The 14,668-nt window shown below is 38.5% G+C and overlaps 1 protein-coding gene across 1 annotated transcript; it reads right to left on the bottom strand.

The window, feature by feature from the left end:
• Window positions 1–856: 856 nt before the first annotated feature.
• On the bottom strand, window positions 857–11,068 carry LOC149805572 (papilin-like). The gene is made up of 2 exons (XM_089950194.1): window positions 10,956–11,068; window positions 857–2,488 (listed from the first exon to the last, which is right to left on the bottom strand). The coding sequence occupies exon 2, from the start codon at window positions 2,486–2,488 to the stop codon at window positions 1,013–1,015; it is 1,476 nt and encodes a 491-aa protein (XP_089806320.1). The 5' UTR covers window positions 10,956–11,068; the 3' UTR covers window positions 857–1,012.
• Between the last annotated feature and the right edge of the window lie 3,600 nt (window positions 11,069–14,668).

Below are 14,668 nucleotides of genomic sequence, written 5' to 3'. Positions count from 1 at the left end.
CACACTCAATTTGGTTCGATCACGTCAAGATGGATGCTAGATTGATTGTTCTTCAAGATCATACATAAACGCGTGGATAGCCCCTTCTCGCTTTATAATAGGCAACTGACCAGATTGACCGGGCACATGCTTCCTCTTAAGCTGCACTGGTTCACCCTGCAGTCAGTACTTGTTGCCTTGACAATCCTACAATAAAGCAGACGCCACTTTACACCAGCAGTTCTCGGAGTGCATCATTTTTCTTTAAAAAAACGAAAATATTTTTCGATTGAGTGTTATTTCTCTCTATTAAATTTTTTTATCAACCATAGATATTTACCATCAATTTTATTACAATTTGTTTCTATGCAAATATGTACAGACACTCGATTGCACAAAACCATTGAGAGGGATTACTGCAACCTGAACGGTAGATTTCGAGGCGGACGCTCTAACGACTAGGCCACCGGAGCGGTGTGAGTCAATGTCAGGTGTGCAGATTTATTCACAGGATAAAACAGACAGCTTGTGTTGATTAATATATGTTGGAATCAAAAAATGACGGAATGAAATTAATCGTTTATACTCGCATACAAGTGAGCAGGCCCAGCCCTAGGATGTGTGGGGCCCAAGGCAGCAAGCGATGAGGGCGCGGTCCCAAGCAAAAAATTGCATTGAGGAGTTGATTTCCTAAAAGCGCAGGACCCAAGGCGGTTGCCTTGTTTGCCTTGCCCTAGGGTCAGGCCTGCAAGTGAGTATATACATGGAAGTAATGCTTGGTTTGTTTTCGATGCAGTGACTTTTTCAAAAATGTAATTTCTGCATCGGCATCTTTAAATATTTAGCTTGTGAATCAATAATTTTTCTTATCTGAAACTATATTTATAATAATTTTATTTTCATAATAGAATAAACGTTTTGTTTGCGTGAAAACTCAAAGACTTATTTTAAATCAGGATTTTAAAGTTCCTCCCTGCTATGATAACTGTCATAATTATCTTCATGAGACTTATTGTATTACACTCGTAAAGTCTCATTTTTGTCCACAGACCTCCGTGCATCTTTTCATAGTTTTGAAGTTATTCAAGTTGCCCATGCAACCGCCCCAAATAAAGGATTTGCATCGTCCTTCGTGAACGTCATAGTAGTATCGTTGTATGGCTGCCTCGCACGGTCCGGGATCTGCTGTAAGTAAGCAGACATCACAATTCTGCTGTCCGCATGATCTATCGCAATCATCCAAGGAGAAGAAATTATTTGAGTTTCTTCCACAGTAGCTATGGTTGAAGTTTTTGCATGAGCACGATTCTGTATCATAATAATACGTAATTTCGTTTTGGGTGCATTTCTCTGGTTTCGGTGGAAGATTACAAAAGGGACACGTGAAATTTCCGCAGCTGTTCACACACTGTTCAATGGTATCAAAGTTGTTCTCATTTCCTTGGCATCCTCCATAAATAAACGTCTCACACTGACACGTGTTTATGTTAAAATAGTAGCGCTTGAAAGACCCCTTGCAGGGACCTGGTTTCACGGGTAAGTTGCAAATTGGACATTTGGTGTTCTTGCACGACGCCATGCATGAAGACGAGCTATCAAACCTGTTTTCGTTCCCATCACATCCACCATAAACAAACTGTTCGCATCTGCATTTATGTGAATTGAAGTACCATTGAGTACTGGTTCCTTCACAGCCACCTTTATCAGCAGGGAGGTAGCATGTTGGGTTAATGCATTGCGCATTTCGACAAGCGTTCTGACAACTTATCTTACTTGTGAAACGATTGGCATTTCCTCCACATCCTCCATATACGAACGACTCACACTTACAATTCTGAGAATTAAAGAAATATCTCTTGAATGAACCCTTACAGGGACCCGTGTCCGCTGGCAGTGAGCAAATTGGACAATCAAATGACTTACAAGACATTTGGCATTGGTCTAGTGAAATAAAATTGTTTGCATTTCCTTCGCAACCACCCCACATGAAGTTTTCACATAAACAGGTTTGGGAATTGAAGTAGTACCGAGTTATGCGTGCTTTGCATGGTCCATATTCAGAAGGAAGACTGCAAACTTGGCACTCCTGGCGACTGCAGGTGGAAACGCACTCGTCCATCGATGGAAAATTATTGCTGTTTCCTGGGCAACCGCCGTAAATAAATGATTCACAACGACAGGTCTTGGTGTTGAAGTAGAACCTCGTTATGCTCGCTCTACATGGCCCTGGGTCAACAGAAAGGCTACACTTTGGGCATTTGTAGTTCCCACATAGCTGCTGGCATTCAGTTTTGCTCTGGAATCGGTTGTCGTTTCCACCACATCCCCCGTAAATGAACTCCTCACATTTGCAAGATGAAGTATTGTAGAAGAACATCGGGAAGTTCGCCAGGCACTCGCCAGAATCGAGAACTAAACTACAGCGATCCACCTGTTGTATCGGATAGTCATTAGGGGATTGGGCGGACACCAATACTTGGAAGATCAGCATTAGACCCAAACTATTCATCTGTTGAAGAAATAAAAGGAGTATAATAAAGTTACAGAGTTATATCTTTCAAATATCCACAGGTTTAAGACAGATGAACAAGTTTACTTACAAACTCGTTGACTTTATTTTCAGCTAGACGAATATACAACTACGATGCTATTTTATATTGGATTTTATGTTTACCTCAAACAATTAACTTCTTTTTCCAGCTTTTGGAACATTCTTTAAATAATTGAAACGATTTAGAAACCTAAACACAAAACGATTTGACATTTTAAGTTTGAAAGGGAATCTACCTACCTGACGCATATGAAACGTTTGTAAACTTTGATCTATAGCTCGCATTTTGCTAGATAGAAAAAGGTGTTAATTTATTTCATGGGGTTAGTACAAACATTCTTACACTGAAATACCAAAACTTTGTTGCTACATATGTCGTTTAACCATGCACAACAATACTTTAGAAATAGCAGCAAAAACTGGCAAGTTATTTTTAACCAGTGGTTGACCAGTGTATCTCTCCAGTTGCTACTTTGGTGTGTGTGTGGTGTCTAACACGACTTTGCGCAGTCGGCAATATTTTGTTTATTACAATAATATCGGAAAAGCACAATTGCATTGCTTATTTTTGGACAAGTCCAAATAAGCAGTATATGCTTCACAATTCCGATTTCTTACCATATTTTGAACGTCTTTTGACTACACAGCCAATTGTTGATTAACATCCACCAAACGTGTTCTGTTCTGTATTTAATATGACCGGATTTATACGTGTCTCTTAATAAAATGTATGCACAGCTGTTACAAGATTAGGAACTTCAGTTTTCGTCTCATATTCGTTAAAAGCTGTAACATTTTCGCTATATTTTGATGCAATTCAATGTGTACAAGTAGATTGTAGTTATTTAAGCATGGGGTTGATCGTTCTAAGAAATGTTTCAGCTCTATTAAAATGCGTTTTTTTTATAAACCACTAGACCAGTCAGACTTTAAGATTTAATTTTTTTTTATAAGATCAGATAGACAAAAAAGACATTGCAGTTTTTGTTCCATAAAAAATACTAACACAAAGCTAATTTTAATTGAAACCAACACTTTTCTGAGAGTTAGTAGAAATTTTCAACCAGTTTGAGCTGATGGTAGTCCGATAAATTATCCCCCCCCAAATATGTATTCATACTGATGGATGATTTGTTGGTATAATCTCATTAAAGGTTATTTTGCTGAATTAAAAAGTTTTCCGGGACACTTCCATGCACAGTTTGGACACTTACTGATACTTAGTAACAGCCATATTTAGCGCAAAATTAGAAAATGGCCACAGAACATACGACTGTTATTCTACGTGGATTTGTAAGTCGCTGAACACAGGATTTGATCCGGAAATATTCTGTACATATCGACCAAAGGACCCTTCAACCAATGATAGCTCGAGAGATGCAGTAATTGTATAAAATGTATACCAATATGTTGCGGACAGACTTTTCTACAGACGTTTACTCGATTTTATGAATAGATGCTACCAGACCCGGAAAAAGTCTATCAATATCACGCAGATTTGGGGGTCTCATTTATCGGCTTAACATGATGGCAACAATCTTGAGAGAACTTATTTGCAAGTTTGTTTGGCATTAAAGTGCGTTCAAAGCTTGTTGGGTGAAGAACCTTTGAGGATTTTGTTGATTGCAAGTACATAAAGATATCCCACAATTGTTACAAGAAAATGAAGATTTACAGAATGCTCTCGGCGATGATATAAATCTACTTTGACAGCAACAGGAACTGCTAACTGATCTTGATCATCATCTGTTTATTGACCGTGGTATTCAATGGCGAGTCAATGATACGCCCACACAAACAATCCAAACAGTCATATCATGTATCTTGACTTCAGTTACCTTTATGGATGGGTGATGATACAGTCCATGCTTGTTGGGGGGTTTCAATGGATTAATCCACAATTATTATGCCAACAACAAAATAAACATGTGGGTTCGATCATAACAGCGACCTGCATCGGGAACTTTTACGAAGTTGATCTGGAGTATCACCTTCACAACGACTACACCCTAACGCCAGAAGCAATAGCTGTCCCCAAGTAGTGGATATCTCTGTATCAATGCCCAATAATTGAATTAAGTTTACCCTATACAGAATGCATCCAAAACTGAATCTAAATCTATACAAAAAGCTTAATTGTGTTGTACATGCGAGAAATCTGCAGTATTATTTTCGAACATGTACGCATATCCAACGAATGCATCGGATGCTCAGGTTTCGCCATAGTGGATGACTCCATACATCCAGATGAATACAGATCTTAGGAAAAAGGTCTAAGAATGAGTTTATGAACGATTTCTTTAATCTCATGAACAACGCTGTGTTCGGAAAAACAATGGTAGATCTCGGTGAATATACGTATCCGTGTCGACATTGCTGGAGATGGTGAAGACAAGCAACAAGGCATGCTGCTCAGCCGGCATTGTATGTATGCAAGCTATACGGACTCGTAGCTGTTCACATTAAGAAAGCTTAAGCCTATCGATGTTCATGCGTCTGTATTGGACTTGTCAAAACTTGTCATGTACGAGTTTTATTATAGCAAGATCAAAACGATTTACCGGGATTGTAACAAGACAATGACACCGAATCATTTCTTAGGCATATCACCACTGGCGTTGTGTATACAGATATGGTATTAGACACTCTTCTGAACGAATTTGACAAAGAATATCCAAAAGATGAATCAGTGTTAATAACATCCAAAAAAGGTCGTTGTTACGTAAGTTAAATGACATCAAGTGATGGAATATTCCCCCGGATGAATCACCACTTACGCATACGGACAGAAAGCGATTGTGAATCAACTTACGATTAATTCGCTAGCGCATTAAGATAGTTATTGGTGATCGTTCTGTATGTTTGGGAATGACCAGCAATTCTTCTCACTCAAATGTTTGGTTTGGCAGACTGCGTCCACTTGGATTTGCTGCTTGTTCGCCGGCGGTTGCTAAATGGTATCGTGTTGTGAGATAGTAAAGACATCAGTGGACCATGGCGGGTCACTAGCAGGACGTTGCCTGCCTTCTGACTCCCCTAGTGCATAAAGAAACCGAACAAAATTGTTTCCGAGTGTGTCTAATAGCTTTGATTGTGAAATCGTTGTGTAGGTAAAAGTGTCAGTCTTTTGTCGAATCACCTTAGCAGGTTCTAACCCAATCACGACTTCATTATTTAGTACTTGTGTGACTGATGGAAGTAGTTTTGATCGCGAGATCGGTACGAGATCTCAAACAAATTCCTCATGTACCAATATCCAATTAATTGTTTGCAGTTGTACGGTTGCATCGTTTCACAGTAGCCTGCCCGTCATATATGTTAATATGCCCAACACGAACCTGCATCTTATGTTTTCTTAACAAGGCGGCAACGACTATGAGAATTTTTTACATGATAAGGTCCGCGTGTGCAAATACGTTTAAGAGCATCTAATGACAATTACAGAAATTTTGGATATCAACGGCTCAACTTCTTTGTAAATATTGGTGACATCTACAATGATTAACGGGTACTTGTTTATATGTCCGCGTACCCGATCATGTAGAGGAAACAAAAGATCAGCCTGGTTTACTTCAGCAGTTGTTTGGCTAACCACTCTGGGTGACCTTTCTCCACGCTCGCTAAATTTTCAATGGCAGATTTACCTGTCCGATAACTGCAAGGACTGTTGTACGTTTTGGATAAGGTATGTTTAGAAACTTCGCTTGTCCTATTCATGTTTATTATGTAGATTATCTCAAATAGGTAATGATTTAATATTGAATTTATTAAACGAGTTTAATAAAGTCCAGCTCTTTTGCGAGCTAAAAGAGATCAGAGACAGCTGTAGCATGTTAATTGTATTTATTGGCGTTGACGCACACGGCCTCGCACACACTCATTGTACTTGGTTTGATGCCGACCACTAGTGGATGATTTTCGCAATGTATGTGAAAACAGTACATGACCCGTACAGTTTACTCACTATTGACTTGACCTGATCCTCTGGAAAATGTCGCGAGATTCTGGGTGCAAGTGGCAGACGCAGCAATTTAACAATTATAATAAACATAACATGTTAGAGACTGTCATTGATATCTAAGGAGAGTGTGAGGAAAAAGCCGCAAAGCTGCTTGGAAACACGAGAAAATGATTCGTAATTCTGCTAAAGCAGGCCACAAAAAATATCAAATATTTGTTAGAGTCGCGACAGACAGTACATCAATATTTCACAGGACTTCGAACAAACGTTTACACCGCTGATAAAACCAACAAAAGATTGTAGACCATACCACGGAAACTGTAGAACAAAGAAAAAATGTCGCGGAAACCACCACTAGAAGGACGATCCAGTCCTATCAGGCGTGCACCTGCTTAATTAGCAAAAATTCAGAAAAGATTTCAAAAGATGTAAGAGGATGTTGGAGAGGTAACCCAAGCACAAATCAAAGTTAGACGCATAAATTCGAAACTTTTAATGAAGACACCCGACATAACCTTTGTTACAGTTTGCCACTAGCCTACCTGGTTCGAAACAAAGGATTATATATTGGACTTCCATCAAAATGGATTGCGACGCATGGGTGAGGATGGACTGGATATAAAAGAATATAAGGTAAAACTAGCGTATGTGGATCGATTTTAATAAGCTCATTGTCAAATATAGAATACACAGCCCAGAAATGGTAAATCCAGTCTGGGAGAATTGTCTCCATAAACAATTTTTTTTTGCAATGACGTGAATATTGGGACGTGTAGGATGTTCATCGTGAGGTAGAGGCATATTCCTCCCCACCATAGGATCTCCAACCAGGATCCACCCAAACATTGCAAAGTTCTCGCTGGTGATGGACTCAAAAACGTGGGACAACCAAAGTTCCATGACAACAATAGAGTTCACATGTACGTATGCGGACCTTCAACAGATAGGTTAGAAAGAGTAGTAGGGCCAGCTTTCGGGGGCACCAATGCACCAGAAATCGTTAATAAGGCCGCATCCAACCAGTAACATCATGGACCTGGAAACGTTTTGCGCGTTAATGCATGAACTTGTCGATGACGTTTATACAGCACCGAATTCCGATACACTATTATACGCGAAATCAGTTCTTCGATTCAGCATGTCATTGTAGACATATCCCCCGGGCGTTACCGCGATGATCACGATTTCATGTAACGAACCAGAATTTCGCACGATTTTGCCTGCACCCACTTTTTCTGTGAGACTATACAGATGGCATAATATTCGATCGAAACCATCTCGCGAATAATTCGTTTGCGTCGTAGTCGGATTGTGGCCGAGAAGGCACCCGTCACGTTCCCAAAATTTACACTGACATTGACTCAATCATTATCTGACGAAAGATTTCGTTGGTGACTTGAGAGACTAAAAGTTTATTTAATCTAAGACCAGCACATATTCAGTTCTGTGGACTCTATATAATCTCAACAGTATGCAGTTCACATTGTACAGTTGTCGCGGAGGTTATCAATGGTAGTTACGAAAGCGTTGCTTCCAGAAGAATAGCATCACAGGGTTACATATTGTTTGGCTTTTCCCCAGAGTTTTCCCATGTACTTCGCTCTCAATTCCTCGCGTGGTTTGTGTATATTATGGCATAATGGTCTGTTGGCGCATATTCGTATTACCCTTGTGGATCAGGATGGGCACATGCTGTACCTGCGCTAGGAGACCTTGACAATACAACTGTACATTAGAGTTAGACCCGATATAAAAATAGAAAGACAGAAGTCGACAAGAGATACGCGTGTGTGTTGTTCACGCAAGGAAACCCGTTTACACGATATATTGCGGAACTGACCTTGGTTATCTTGTGAAGGAAATGTTTACAGGCGCTCCAAAAGTACTCGTAGCCTTGTCATCGCGGCTAAGCCGGTCGCTAAACAAGTTACTAGCATTGAAAATGTTGCTGCCGATCAGTTGAAAAGCCTGGAATTGCAGGCGGTTAAATTGATTCCAGATCAAATACGACGATTAGTGACTCGACAACCAAAGACAGGTACACTTCCATCGATAGCGACAATGTCAGCATCGGTCAGTAAAATTATCAATGAAGCCGTGCAACAACTTCTATCCGATTCGGTGGGTGTACATCTGGTACTGGTGTTATGACACTATGATCTTAAACTAAATAGAAGTAAAGAGCGAAAACCAAAAAGTATTGTAAAATTCAAAATAGAATTTATTTCCCGAAAGTGCTGAGCGAAAATTAAAATTTAAATATTGGTGTTTTAAAATCCTAAAAGTCATAAAATTCATTCACAAGTTCAAAAGTACAAGTAATCCAAATGAGTTCCAGTGGTATTCCGAATGCAGTTCAATATATTGTACTTATGTGCCAATAGTCTTGATGTATGGCAATGCTATACTCCAAAATGTCATTAATAAATTCACAGCAATTCCAAAACAGATAATAAATCCGAAAGTATGAGAACTTTGTAATTCCAATGAATAATTGAAATAAATGCATAAATCCTCTCATGAACACGGCTATATTACTATCTAAGACTGATGTGCTAGGAGTCGTTAATTTCAGTAAATCACCTCTTATACAGATAACTAAAACGCAGTTTCACACCGGGAAGAAGGTCTAATATTCATTATAGATCAATATAAGCTTGTCAGCAAGGTGAAGTACTTTAGCAGCCAGCCAATCAAGAACTAGGTCAGCCCGATTTTTCTTCCAAGGTAAAAAAAAAAAACACGTTTATTCCAATTAAAAGTACATCTCTCTTGAAATTATGAACTGTTTAAAAATGACCTCATCTTAAAGTACAAACCCACAATCAAATCATTTATGTTATATACTAAATGACCCTTACAATCTATAATCATGAAAATGAACACACAATATAGATTTACATAACAATGGGTGGAGTACAGTTGTCTCACAAAATGTATTAAACGAAACTAATGACGTATAAATAATGACCTAATTCAAAATTACATCCGATTACGTCTTGGACATTTACATGTACGTGTTCAAGTTCAAAGCAAAGAGGATTTTTAAGTATTATTCCAACTCTGTTAGGGTTCTTAATAAATCAAAAATAGAATTACATGTGCAGGACACGTCTATTTTTCTGCCATGTGATGCTTTTTAAAGTTATGGGATAACTTGTACAAGACGATGCTGTCAATTCCAAAGTTAGATTTGTCACTGGCATCGTGCTCACGTTATTCCATCGTGGGAAAGAAAACCGAAGCAATTCTTGACAACGTTGACATTGTCTCCACGATTAAAGGACTATCCAAATACAATGAGGATAACGCGAGATCCGCTGGCCCAAACTATGCTGTTTATCAAAGATACATCCAATCATGCAGATAAATCAACCGTATACGTATAGATGACCTAGAGAACACGCGAATGCGGTTAGTATTTCAGATTTAAAAGCCGTTGTCACTGGCGCCGACGATGATTTCAACCATTGATTTGCGCAGCGTCAAGCACAACTTCGTGCAGACTGAGGTTTCGGTGTGCGATACCGGTCATATATTTGAGGTTTGCAGAGATATCTGCAAGGTTATTTTTACAGTCAAACAGTCCCATTATTCAGCTAGAACAACGCCAATGATAGAACTTGGTGTGATGGAAGTCCCTCTGCTGACAAAGTGGAATTATTAACATTAACATTCTGGATATCGTGATATTCTATTCACGGACTACGGGGCAACAAAACGTGTTCGAGGCTTTTCAAAATGCAAATCGCGATACGAGTAAGGTGATATTTGATAATAATGAAGCGTCCCAAGTTTCGTTGCGGTTAAACGGCCATTAATAATGAAGCGTCCCAAGTTTCGTTGCGGTTAAACGGCCATTAATAACGAAGCGTCCCAAGTTTCGTTGCGGTTAAACGGTCATTAATAATGAAGCGTCCCAAGTTTCGTTGCGGTTAAACGACCATAAGGAACCCTCCGAAGAAACTTTGCTTAACGATACAGATAATTAAATACCTCGTACATATCACAATCTGTTGTGCCTGGAAGAGAATCAGAACGGGTCGGCAGATTTCCCAACACGATTTCCTTACGTTGTACCCATTTTATTACTTTTCATTGTGTCACGGGGTTCAATTCCATACATATTCAGGGGGAAAACGTAACGTTTACTATTGTTATGGACCCGCGGTATATAGTTGTAATCAAAGAAAGAAAAAGAAAGAAACGGACCTGAAATTACCAGTTGAAAATGTTATAGTCTAGCATAACGTATTAACGTGAATTTTACATAAAATATATAGTTTCTCTTTAACCTTTTTTTATCATGGATACAAATACTTGTCTATAGATTTAAAATTAGATTAGAACAATATTTACAAAACATATTTGATAACGAAAAAGTTCGATGGCTCTACATTATTATAAAATAAATGAATTTACAAAATTCATACGGATACAAATAAAATAAAACACCATACTAACCTTCGAGTTAGATTTTAGTAGCTACGACTGCATACATTCGTCAAAGAATCAGACGTTTAGGTTTAAAAAAGCAGGGTCATTATAAGGGACATAGTGTTCACTCAATGCACGTGTTTATTGTGCTAAGTGCAAAAATATGAGCAACCCGTGCATTTGGTCCAACTACTGAATTACCTTGTGTATCAAAAAGTGTCGAACCATATTTTGATGTATGGTATGTGGGATATATATATATATATATATATATATATATATATATATATATATATATATATATATATATATATATATATATATATATATATATATATATATATATACACCCATATGAGTGATAATGAGTATTGTTTTATTTAGACCAATTACCATCCGTGACACCACCCCACCCCCCTTAAAAGTGGCTCCTGTCATCACCTTGATGTGGAACAAGCAATAACACTAAAATAAGTTTCATCTGAAATACAAAACAAAATATTAAATTCAGCACGTGCAAGTAAAGTACTACCAAATCAATATTTCACATGTCTTGTTCAGCTGAAATTAAACATTATGAAAATATTCATACCATGATAAAATACTTTCCTGAAACAGAGACAAATGACACAAATTATTTAAATTCAAACTTATATAAAACAACATGCCAAACTGAAATATTTTCTCGTGAAAAAGGCAAAAGAAATACAATTATTTTAAATTCAAACAAATATAAAACAATATATCTGCAGAGTCACTCTGGGGACACTAAATATTGTACGATTATGTCACAATATTACGAACTCTGTGCTACAAGTAGTTTAATACCAAATGTAATATCAGTTGGTTGCCATGACTTTCAACTGTTTTCCGAAGTCGGTTTGAGCATCTCAGCCCATTTTGAAGCTGGAAATTATCAGTTGGGGTAAGAGTGTGTTGACTAATAGACTTGATTTTGTGGTATGTGAGGAGAAACGGAATTCTGAGGTGATTCGGAGGTAAATGGAAATGGATTTTTCACATTTTGCTCAAATCTGCTCTCAATATGAACCACCAGTGGAAGAACTATTTGACTTTAGTAACTCATTCTCACTAGTTTGAAAAACTCCATGCATTTGAACGAGAGAATTAACGGGGAATTGAAGAATACGTTGATTGCGATGCATCGTTGTTAAATTGCCTGCTGACAATGATTCTCTTCACCGCGTGTTTGGTCTGGTTCCGTGTTCTACGCTGAAGAATGATATATACCCCAGTAGAAGCATCCGTTTCGGATTCAGACTCGGACACGGACGATGATTCACTTTGTGTATGCACATATTGCTCAATAATCAGACTTTTATCTTCTTCGATGACATGCTTTGCACTCTTTTGCTCCGAGTGTGCGTGTCGGACTTCACCCATTCTCCCTCTTCACCTTGAAGACTGGTATATATGAGATGAGTTGTTTTTTGACAGTTTAAGTAGTTCTTTCTTGCTTGTCTGCCAGTCCGGATTTACTTATGATACCACTGCTTCTTATCAGAACTATTTCATCTTTCAGCAGAGTAGATTTTCGAACTCTAGAGTCATAATGGGCTTTGTTTGTCTGCCATTTTGGGACCACTCTCGAAGTTGTCCTGTACGCATTTTAGCTCTTCAATGTGCCTATTTCTACATTCTAGATTGTTATTTTGGGTCCGTAAGTCCAATAATGACACCAATCGCTAGTCTAGGATGCTTACCGAAGACCAGACAGTACTGCGCATATCATTTACTCTCATGCTTGCTAGCTGTATAAGCATTAATCAATGTGGCGACAAATGACATCCAGTCAACTTTCGGGTTGTTCTCACGAGTTCCAAACATGCCCAGTAAAGTTGGTTAAAACGTTCCACCATTCCACTTCCCATAGGGTGATAAGGAGTTGATCGGATCTTTTCAACCAGAGCTAGAATAAACAGTTCCTTTATGAGTGTACTCACAACGTTTTGTCCCTGGTCACTGTGTATCTTTCAAGTGTATAGTACCTGTAGTCACAAAAGAGTACATTTTACAGATCGGTAGTAGCAGATTATAACACCATGTGTTGAAGAACAATACTGTAAGGACACAGTGAATGCATCTAATTTACTTTGATATGTCAACTAAAGACGAAACAATTTAATCCTTTGGAACTTACTTCTTTTAGCAATACGACTTGCATTTTATTCGATCCCACACAAGTGACAACCCTACATATCTTGCAGTACATCGGCCATGAATGTGTGTGTGTGTGTGTAATTTGGATTTTTAACGTAGCTTTAACAACTTTTCAGTCACATTGCAACGATGTCTGTAGTGTGAGTGTTTATAGTGATGTCTAGCACTGGGGCATCATGCCGCAGACATGTAGCATCGTGTCCCACCCAGTCACATTATTCTGACACCAGGCCGACCAGCCCTAAAACTAACCTCTTAATGCTGAGCGCCAAGCGAGGCAGCTGTTAGTACCAGTTTTAGAAGTCTTTGGTACCATTTTTGTAAGTCTTTGGTATGACTCGGCCGGGTATCGAACCCACGACCTTCCGCTTCTGAGGCGGACGCTCTAACCACTAGGCCACCAGAGAGGTCTGAATGTGTGTGCCACCAATCGAAAATTTATCGCAATTAACTACGCCTCCTTCCATAAATTAGTGAGGAAATATTAATATTCAATCCAGTTAATGTATTTACTCGTTTGATAATTCAATTCACATTAATCAACAAATAATTAAGCCTACGATCGATAAGATCGAAGTAACGTGTTATTTAAATGTAAATAGACCTAACGTTTCTCAGCACAAACATGCACACTAATTTTAAAATGCTGGGGTTTTTTTTATATTCAATACGCCATCTTGGTGTGTATGTGTGATTTGGAGTTTTAACGTAACTGTAACAATTGTTCAGTCATATCGCTATGATGTCTAGCACTGGGCATCATACTGTAGGTATGTAAAATTATGTCCCACCCATACACATTATCCTGACACAAGACCAACCAGTCCAAACACTAACCTCTTAATGCTGAGCACCAAGCGAGGCAGCTGCTGTTACCATTTTTATAAGTCTTTGGTATGACTCGGCCGGGTTGTTCAAACCCACGACCTCCCGTATGCGAGGTGGATGACGCCCTAACCACTTAAGCCACCAGAGCAGTCGTCATATTAGTTATTATTTTACAGTATTATCGGTTATCAATCCTCATTAATTGAATGTAATAGTCGGATCGGATTCTTTTTATCTGTTGGTAATGACTCACCCAGGAGACTTGCTTTTCGACGTTTACTTTCTATCATTATATGCAGATTCTTTTCTAATTCCACCGTGTTTTATGGAATAAAATTTCATTTTGCTATCTTGCTGATTCGGCACAAATTATAAGATTGGTCGTTTAGTTTCTAGAGAGTTCTCCTTTTTACAACCTCTGCGGGTTGTTGAAAATGTCAAGAATAATACGAAATGTGCAGTTGTACGAATTAACTTCCTGCAAGGAAATAACGTGCAGTTACGAGAAATGTGGGGCAGTTTGCTGCATGGTTGAGACTTTAAGTTACTTATCATTTCGATCAGATGGGAATCATACTACAAATGTAGCCACATCTTCTTCCTTTGTCTGGAAATACATTTACAAGTAAGACAGACCTTCATTGTATGATTCTGTTTCTTTCAATAACGGAGACTGATGATCTTAAGAGACACATTAGGAGCTTTTAAAGTTTCTCTTCGGTTATTTCTAG

This window comes from Sinohyriopsis cumingii, chromosome 2 (assembly GCF_028554795.1).
Source record: "Sinohyriopsis cumingii isolate HCF-2022 chromosome 2, ASM2855479v2, whole genome shotgun sequence".
NCBI lineage: Eukaryota > Metazoa > Mollusca > Bivalvia > Unionida > Unionidae > Sinohyriopsis > Sinohyriopsis cumingii.
Note: the sequence above shows the minus strand (reverse complement) of the source record. Positions and strands in the feature narration are given on the sequence as shown.

What these genes read in the sequence shown, in the direction of transcription:
- LOC149805572 (XM_089950194.1), bottom strand. Translation starts at nt 2,488, where the DNA reads ATGAATAGTTTGGGTCTAATGCTGATCTTCCAAGTATTGGTGTCCGCC.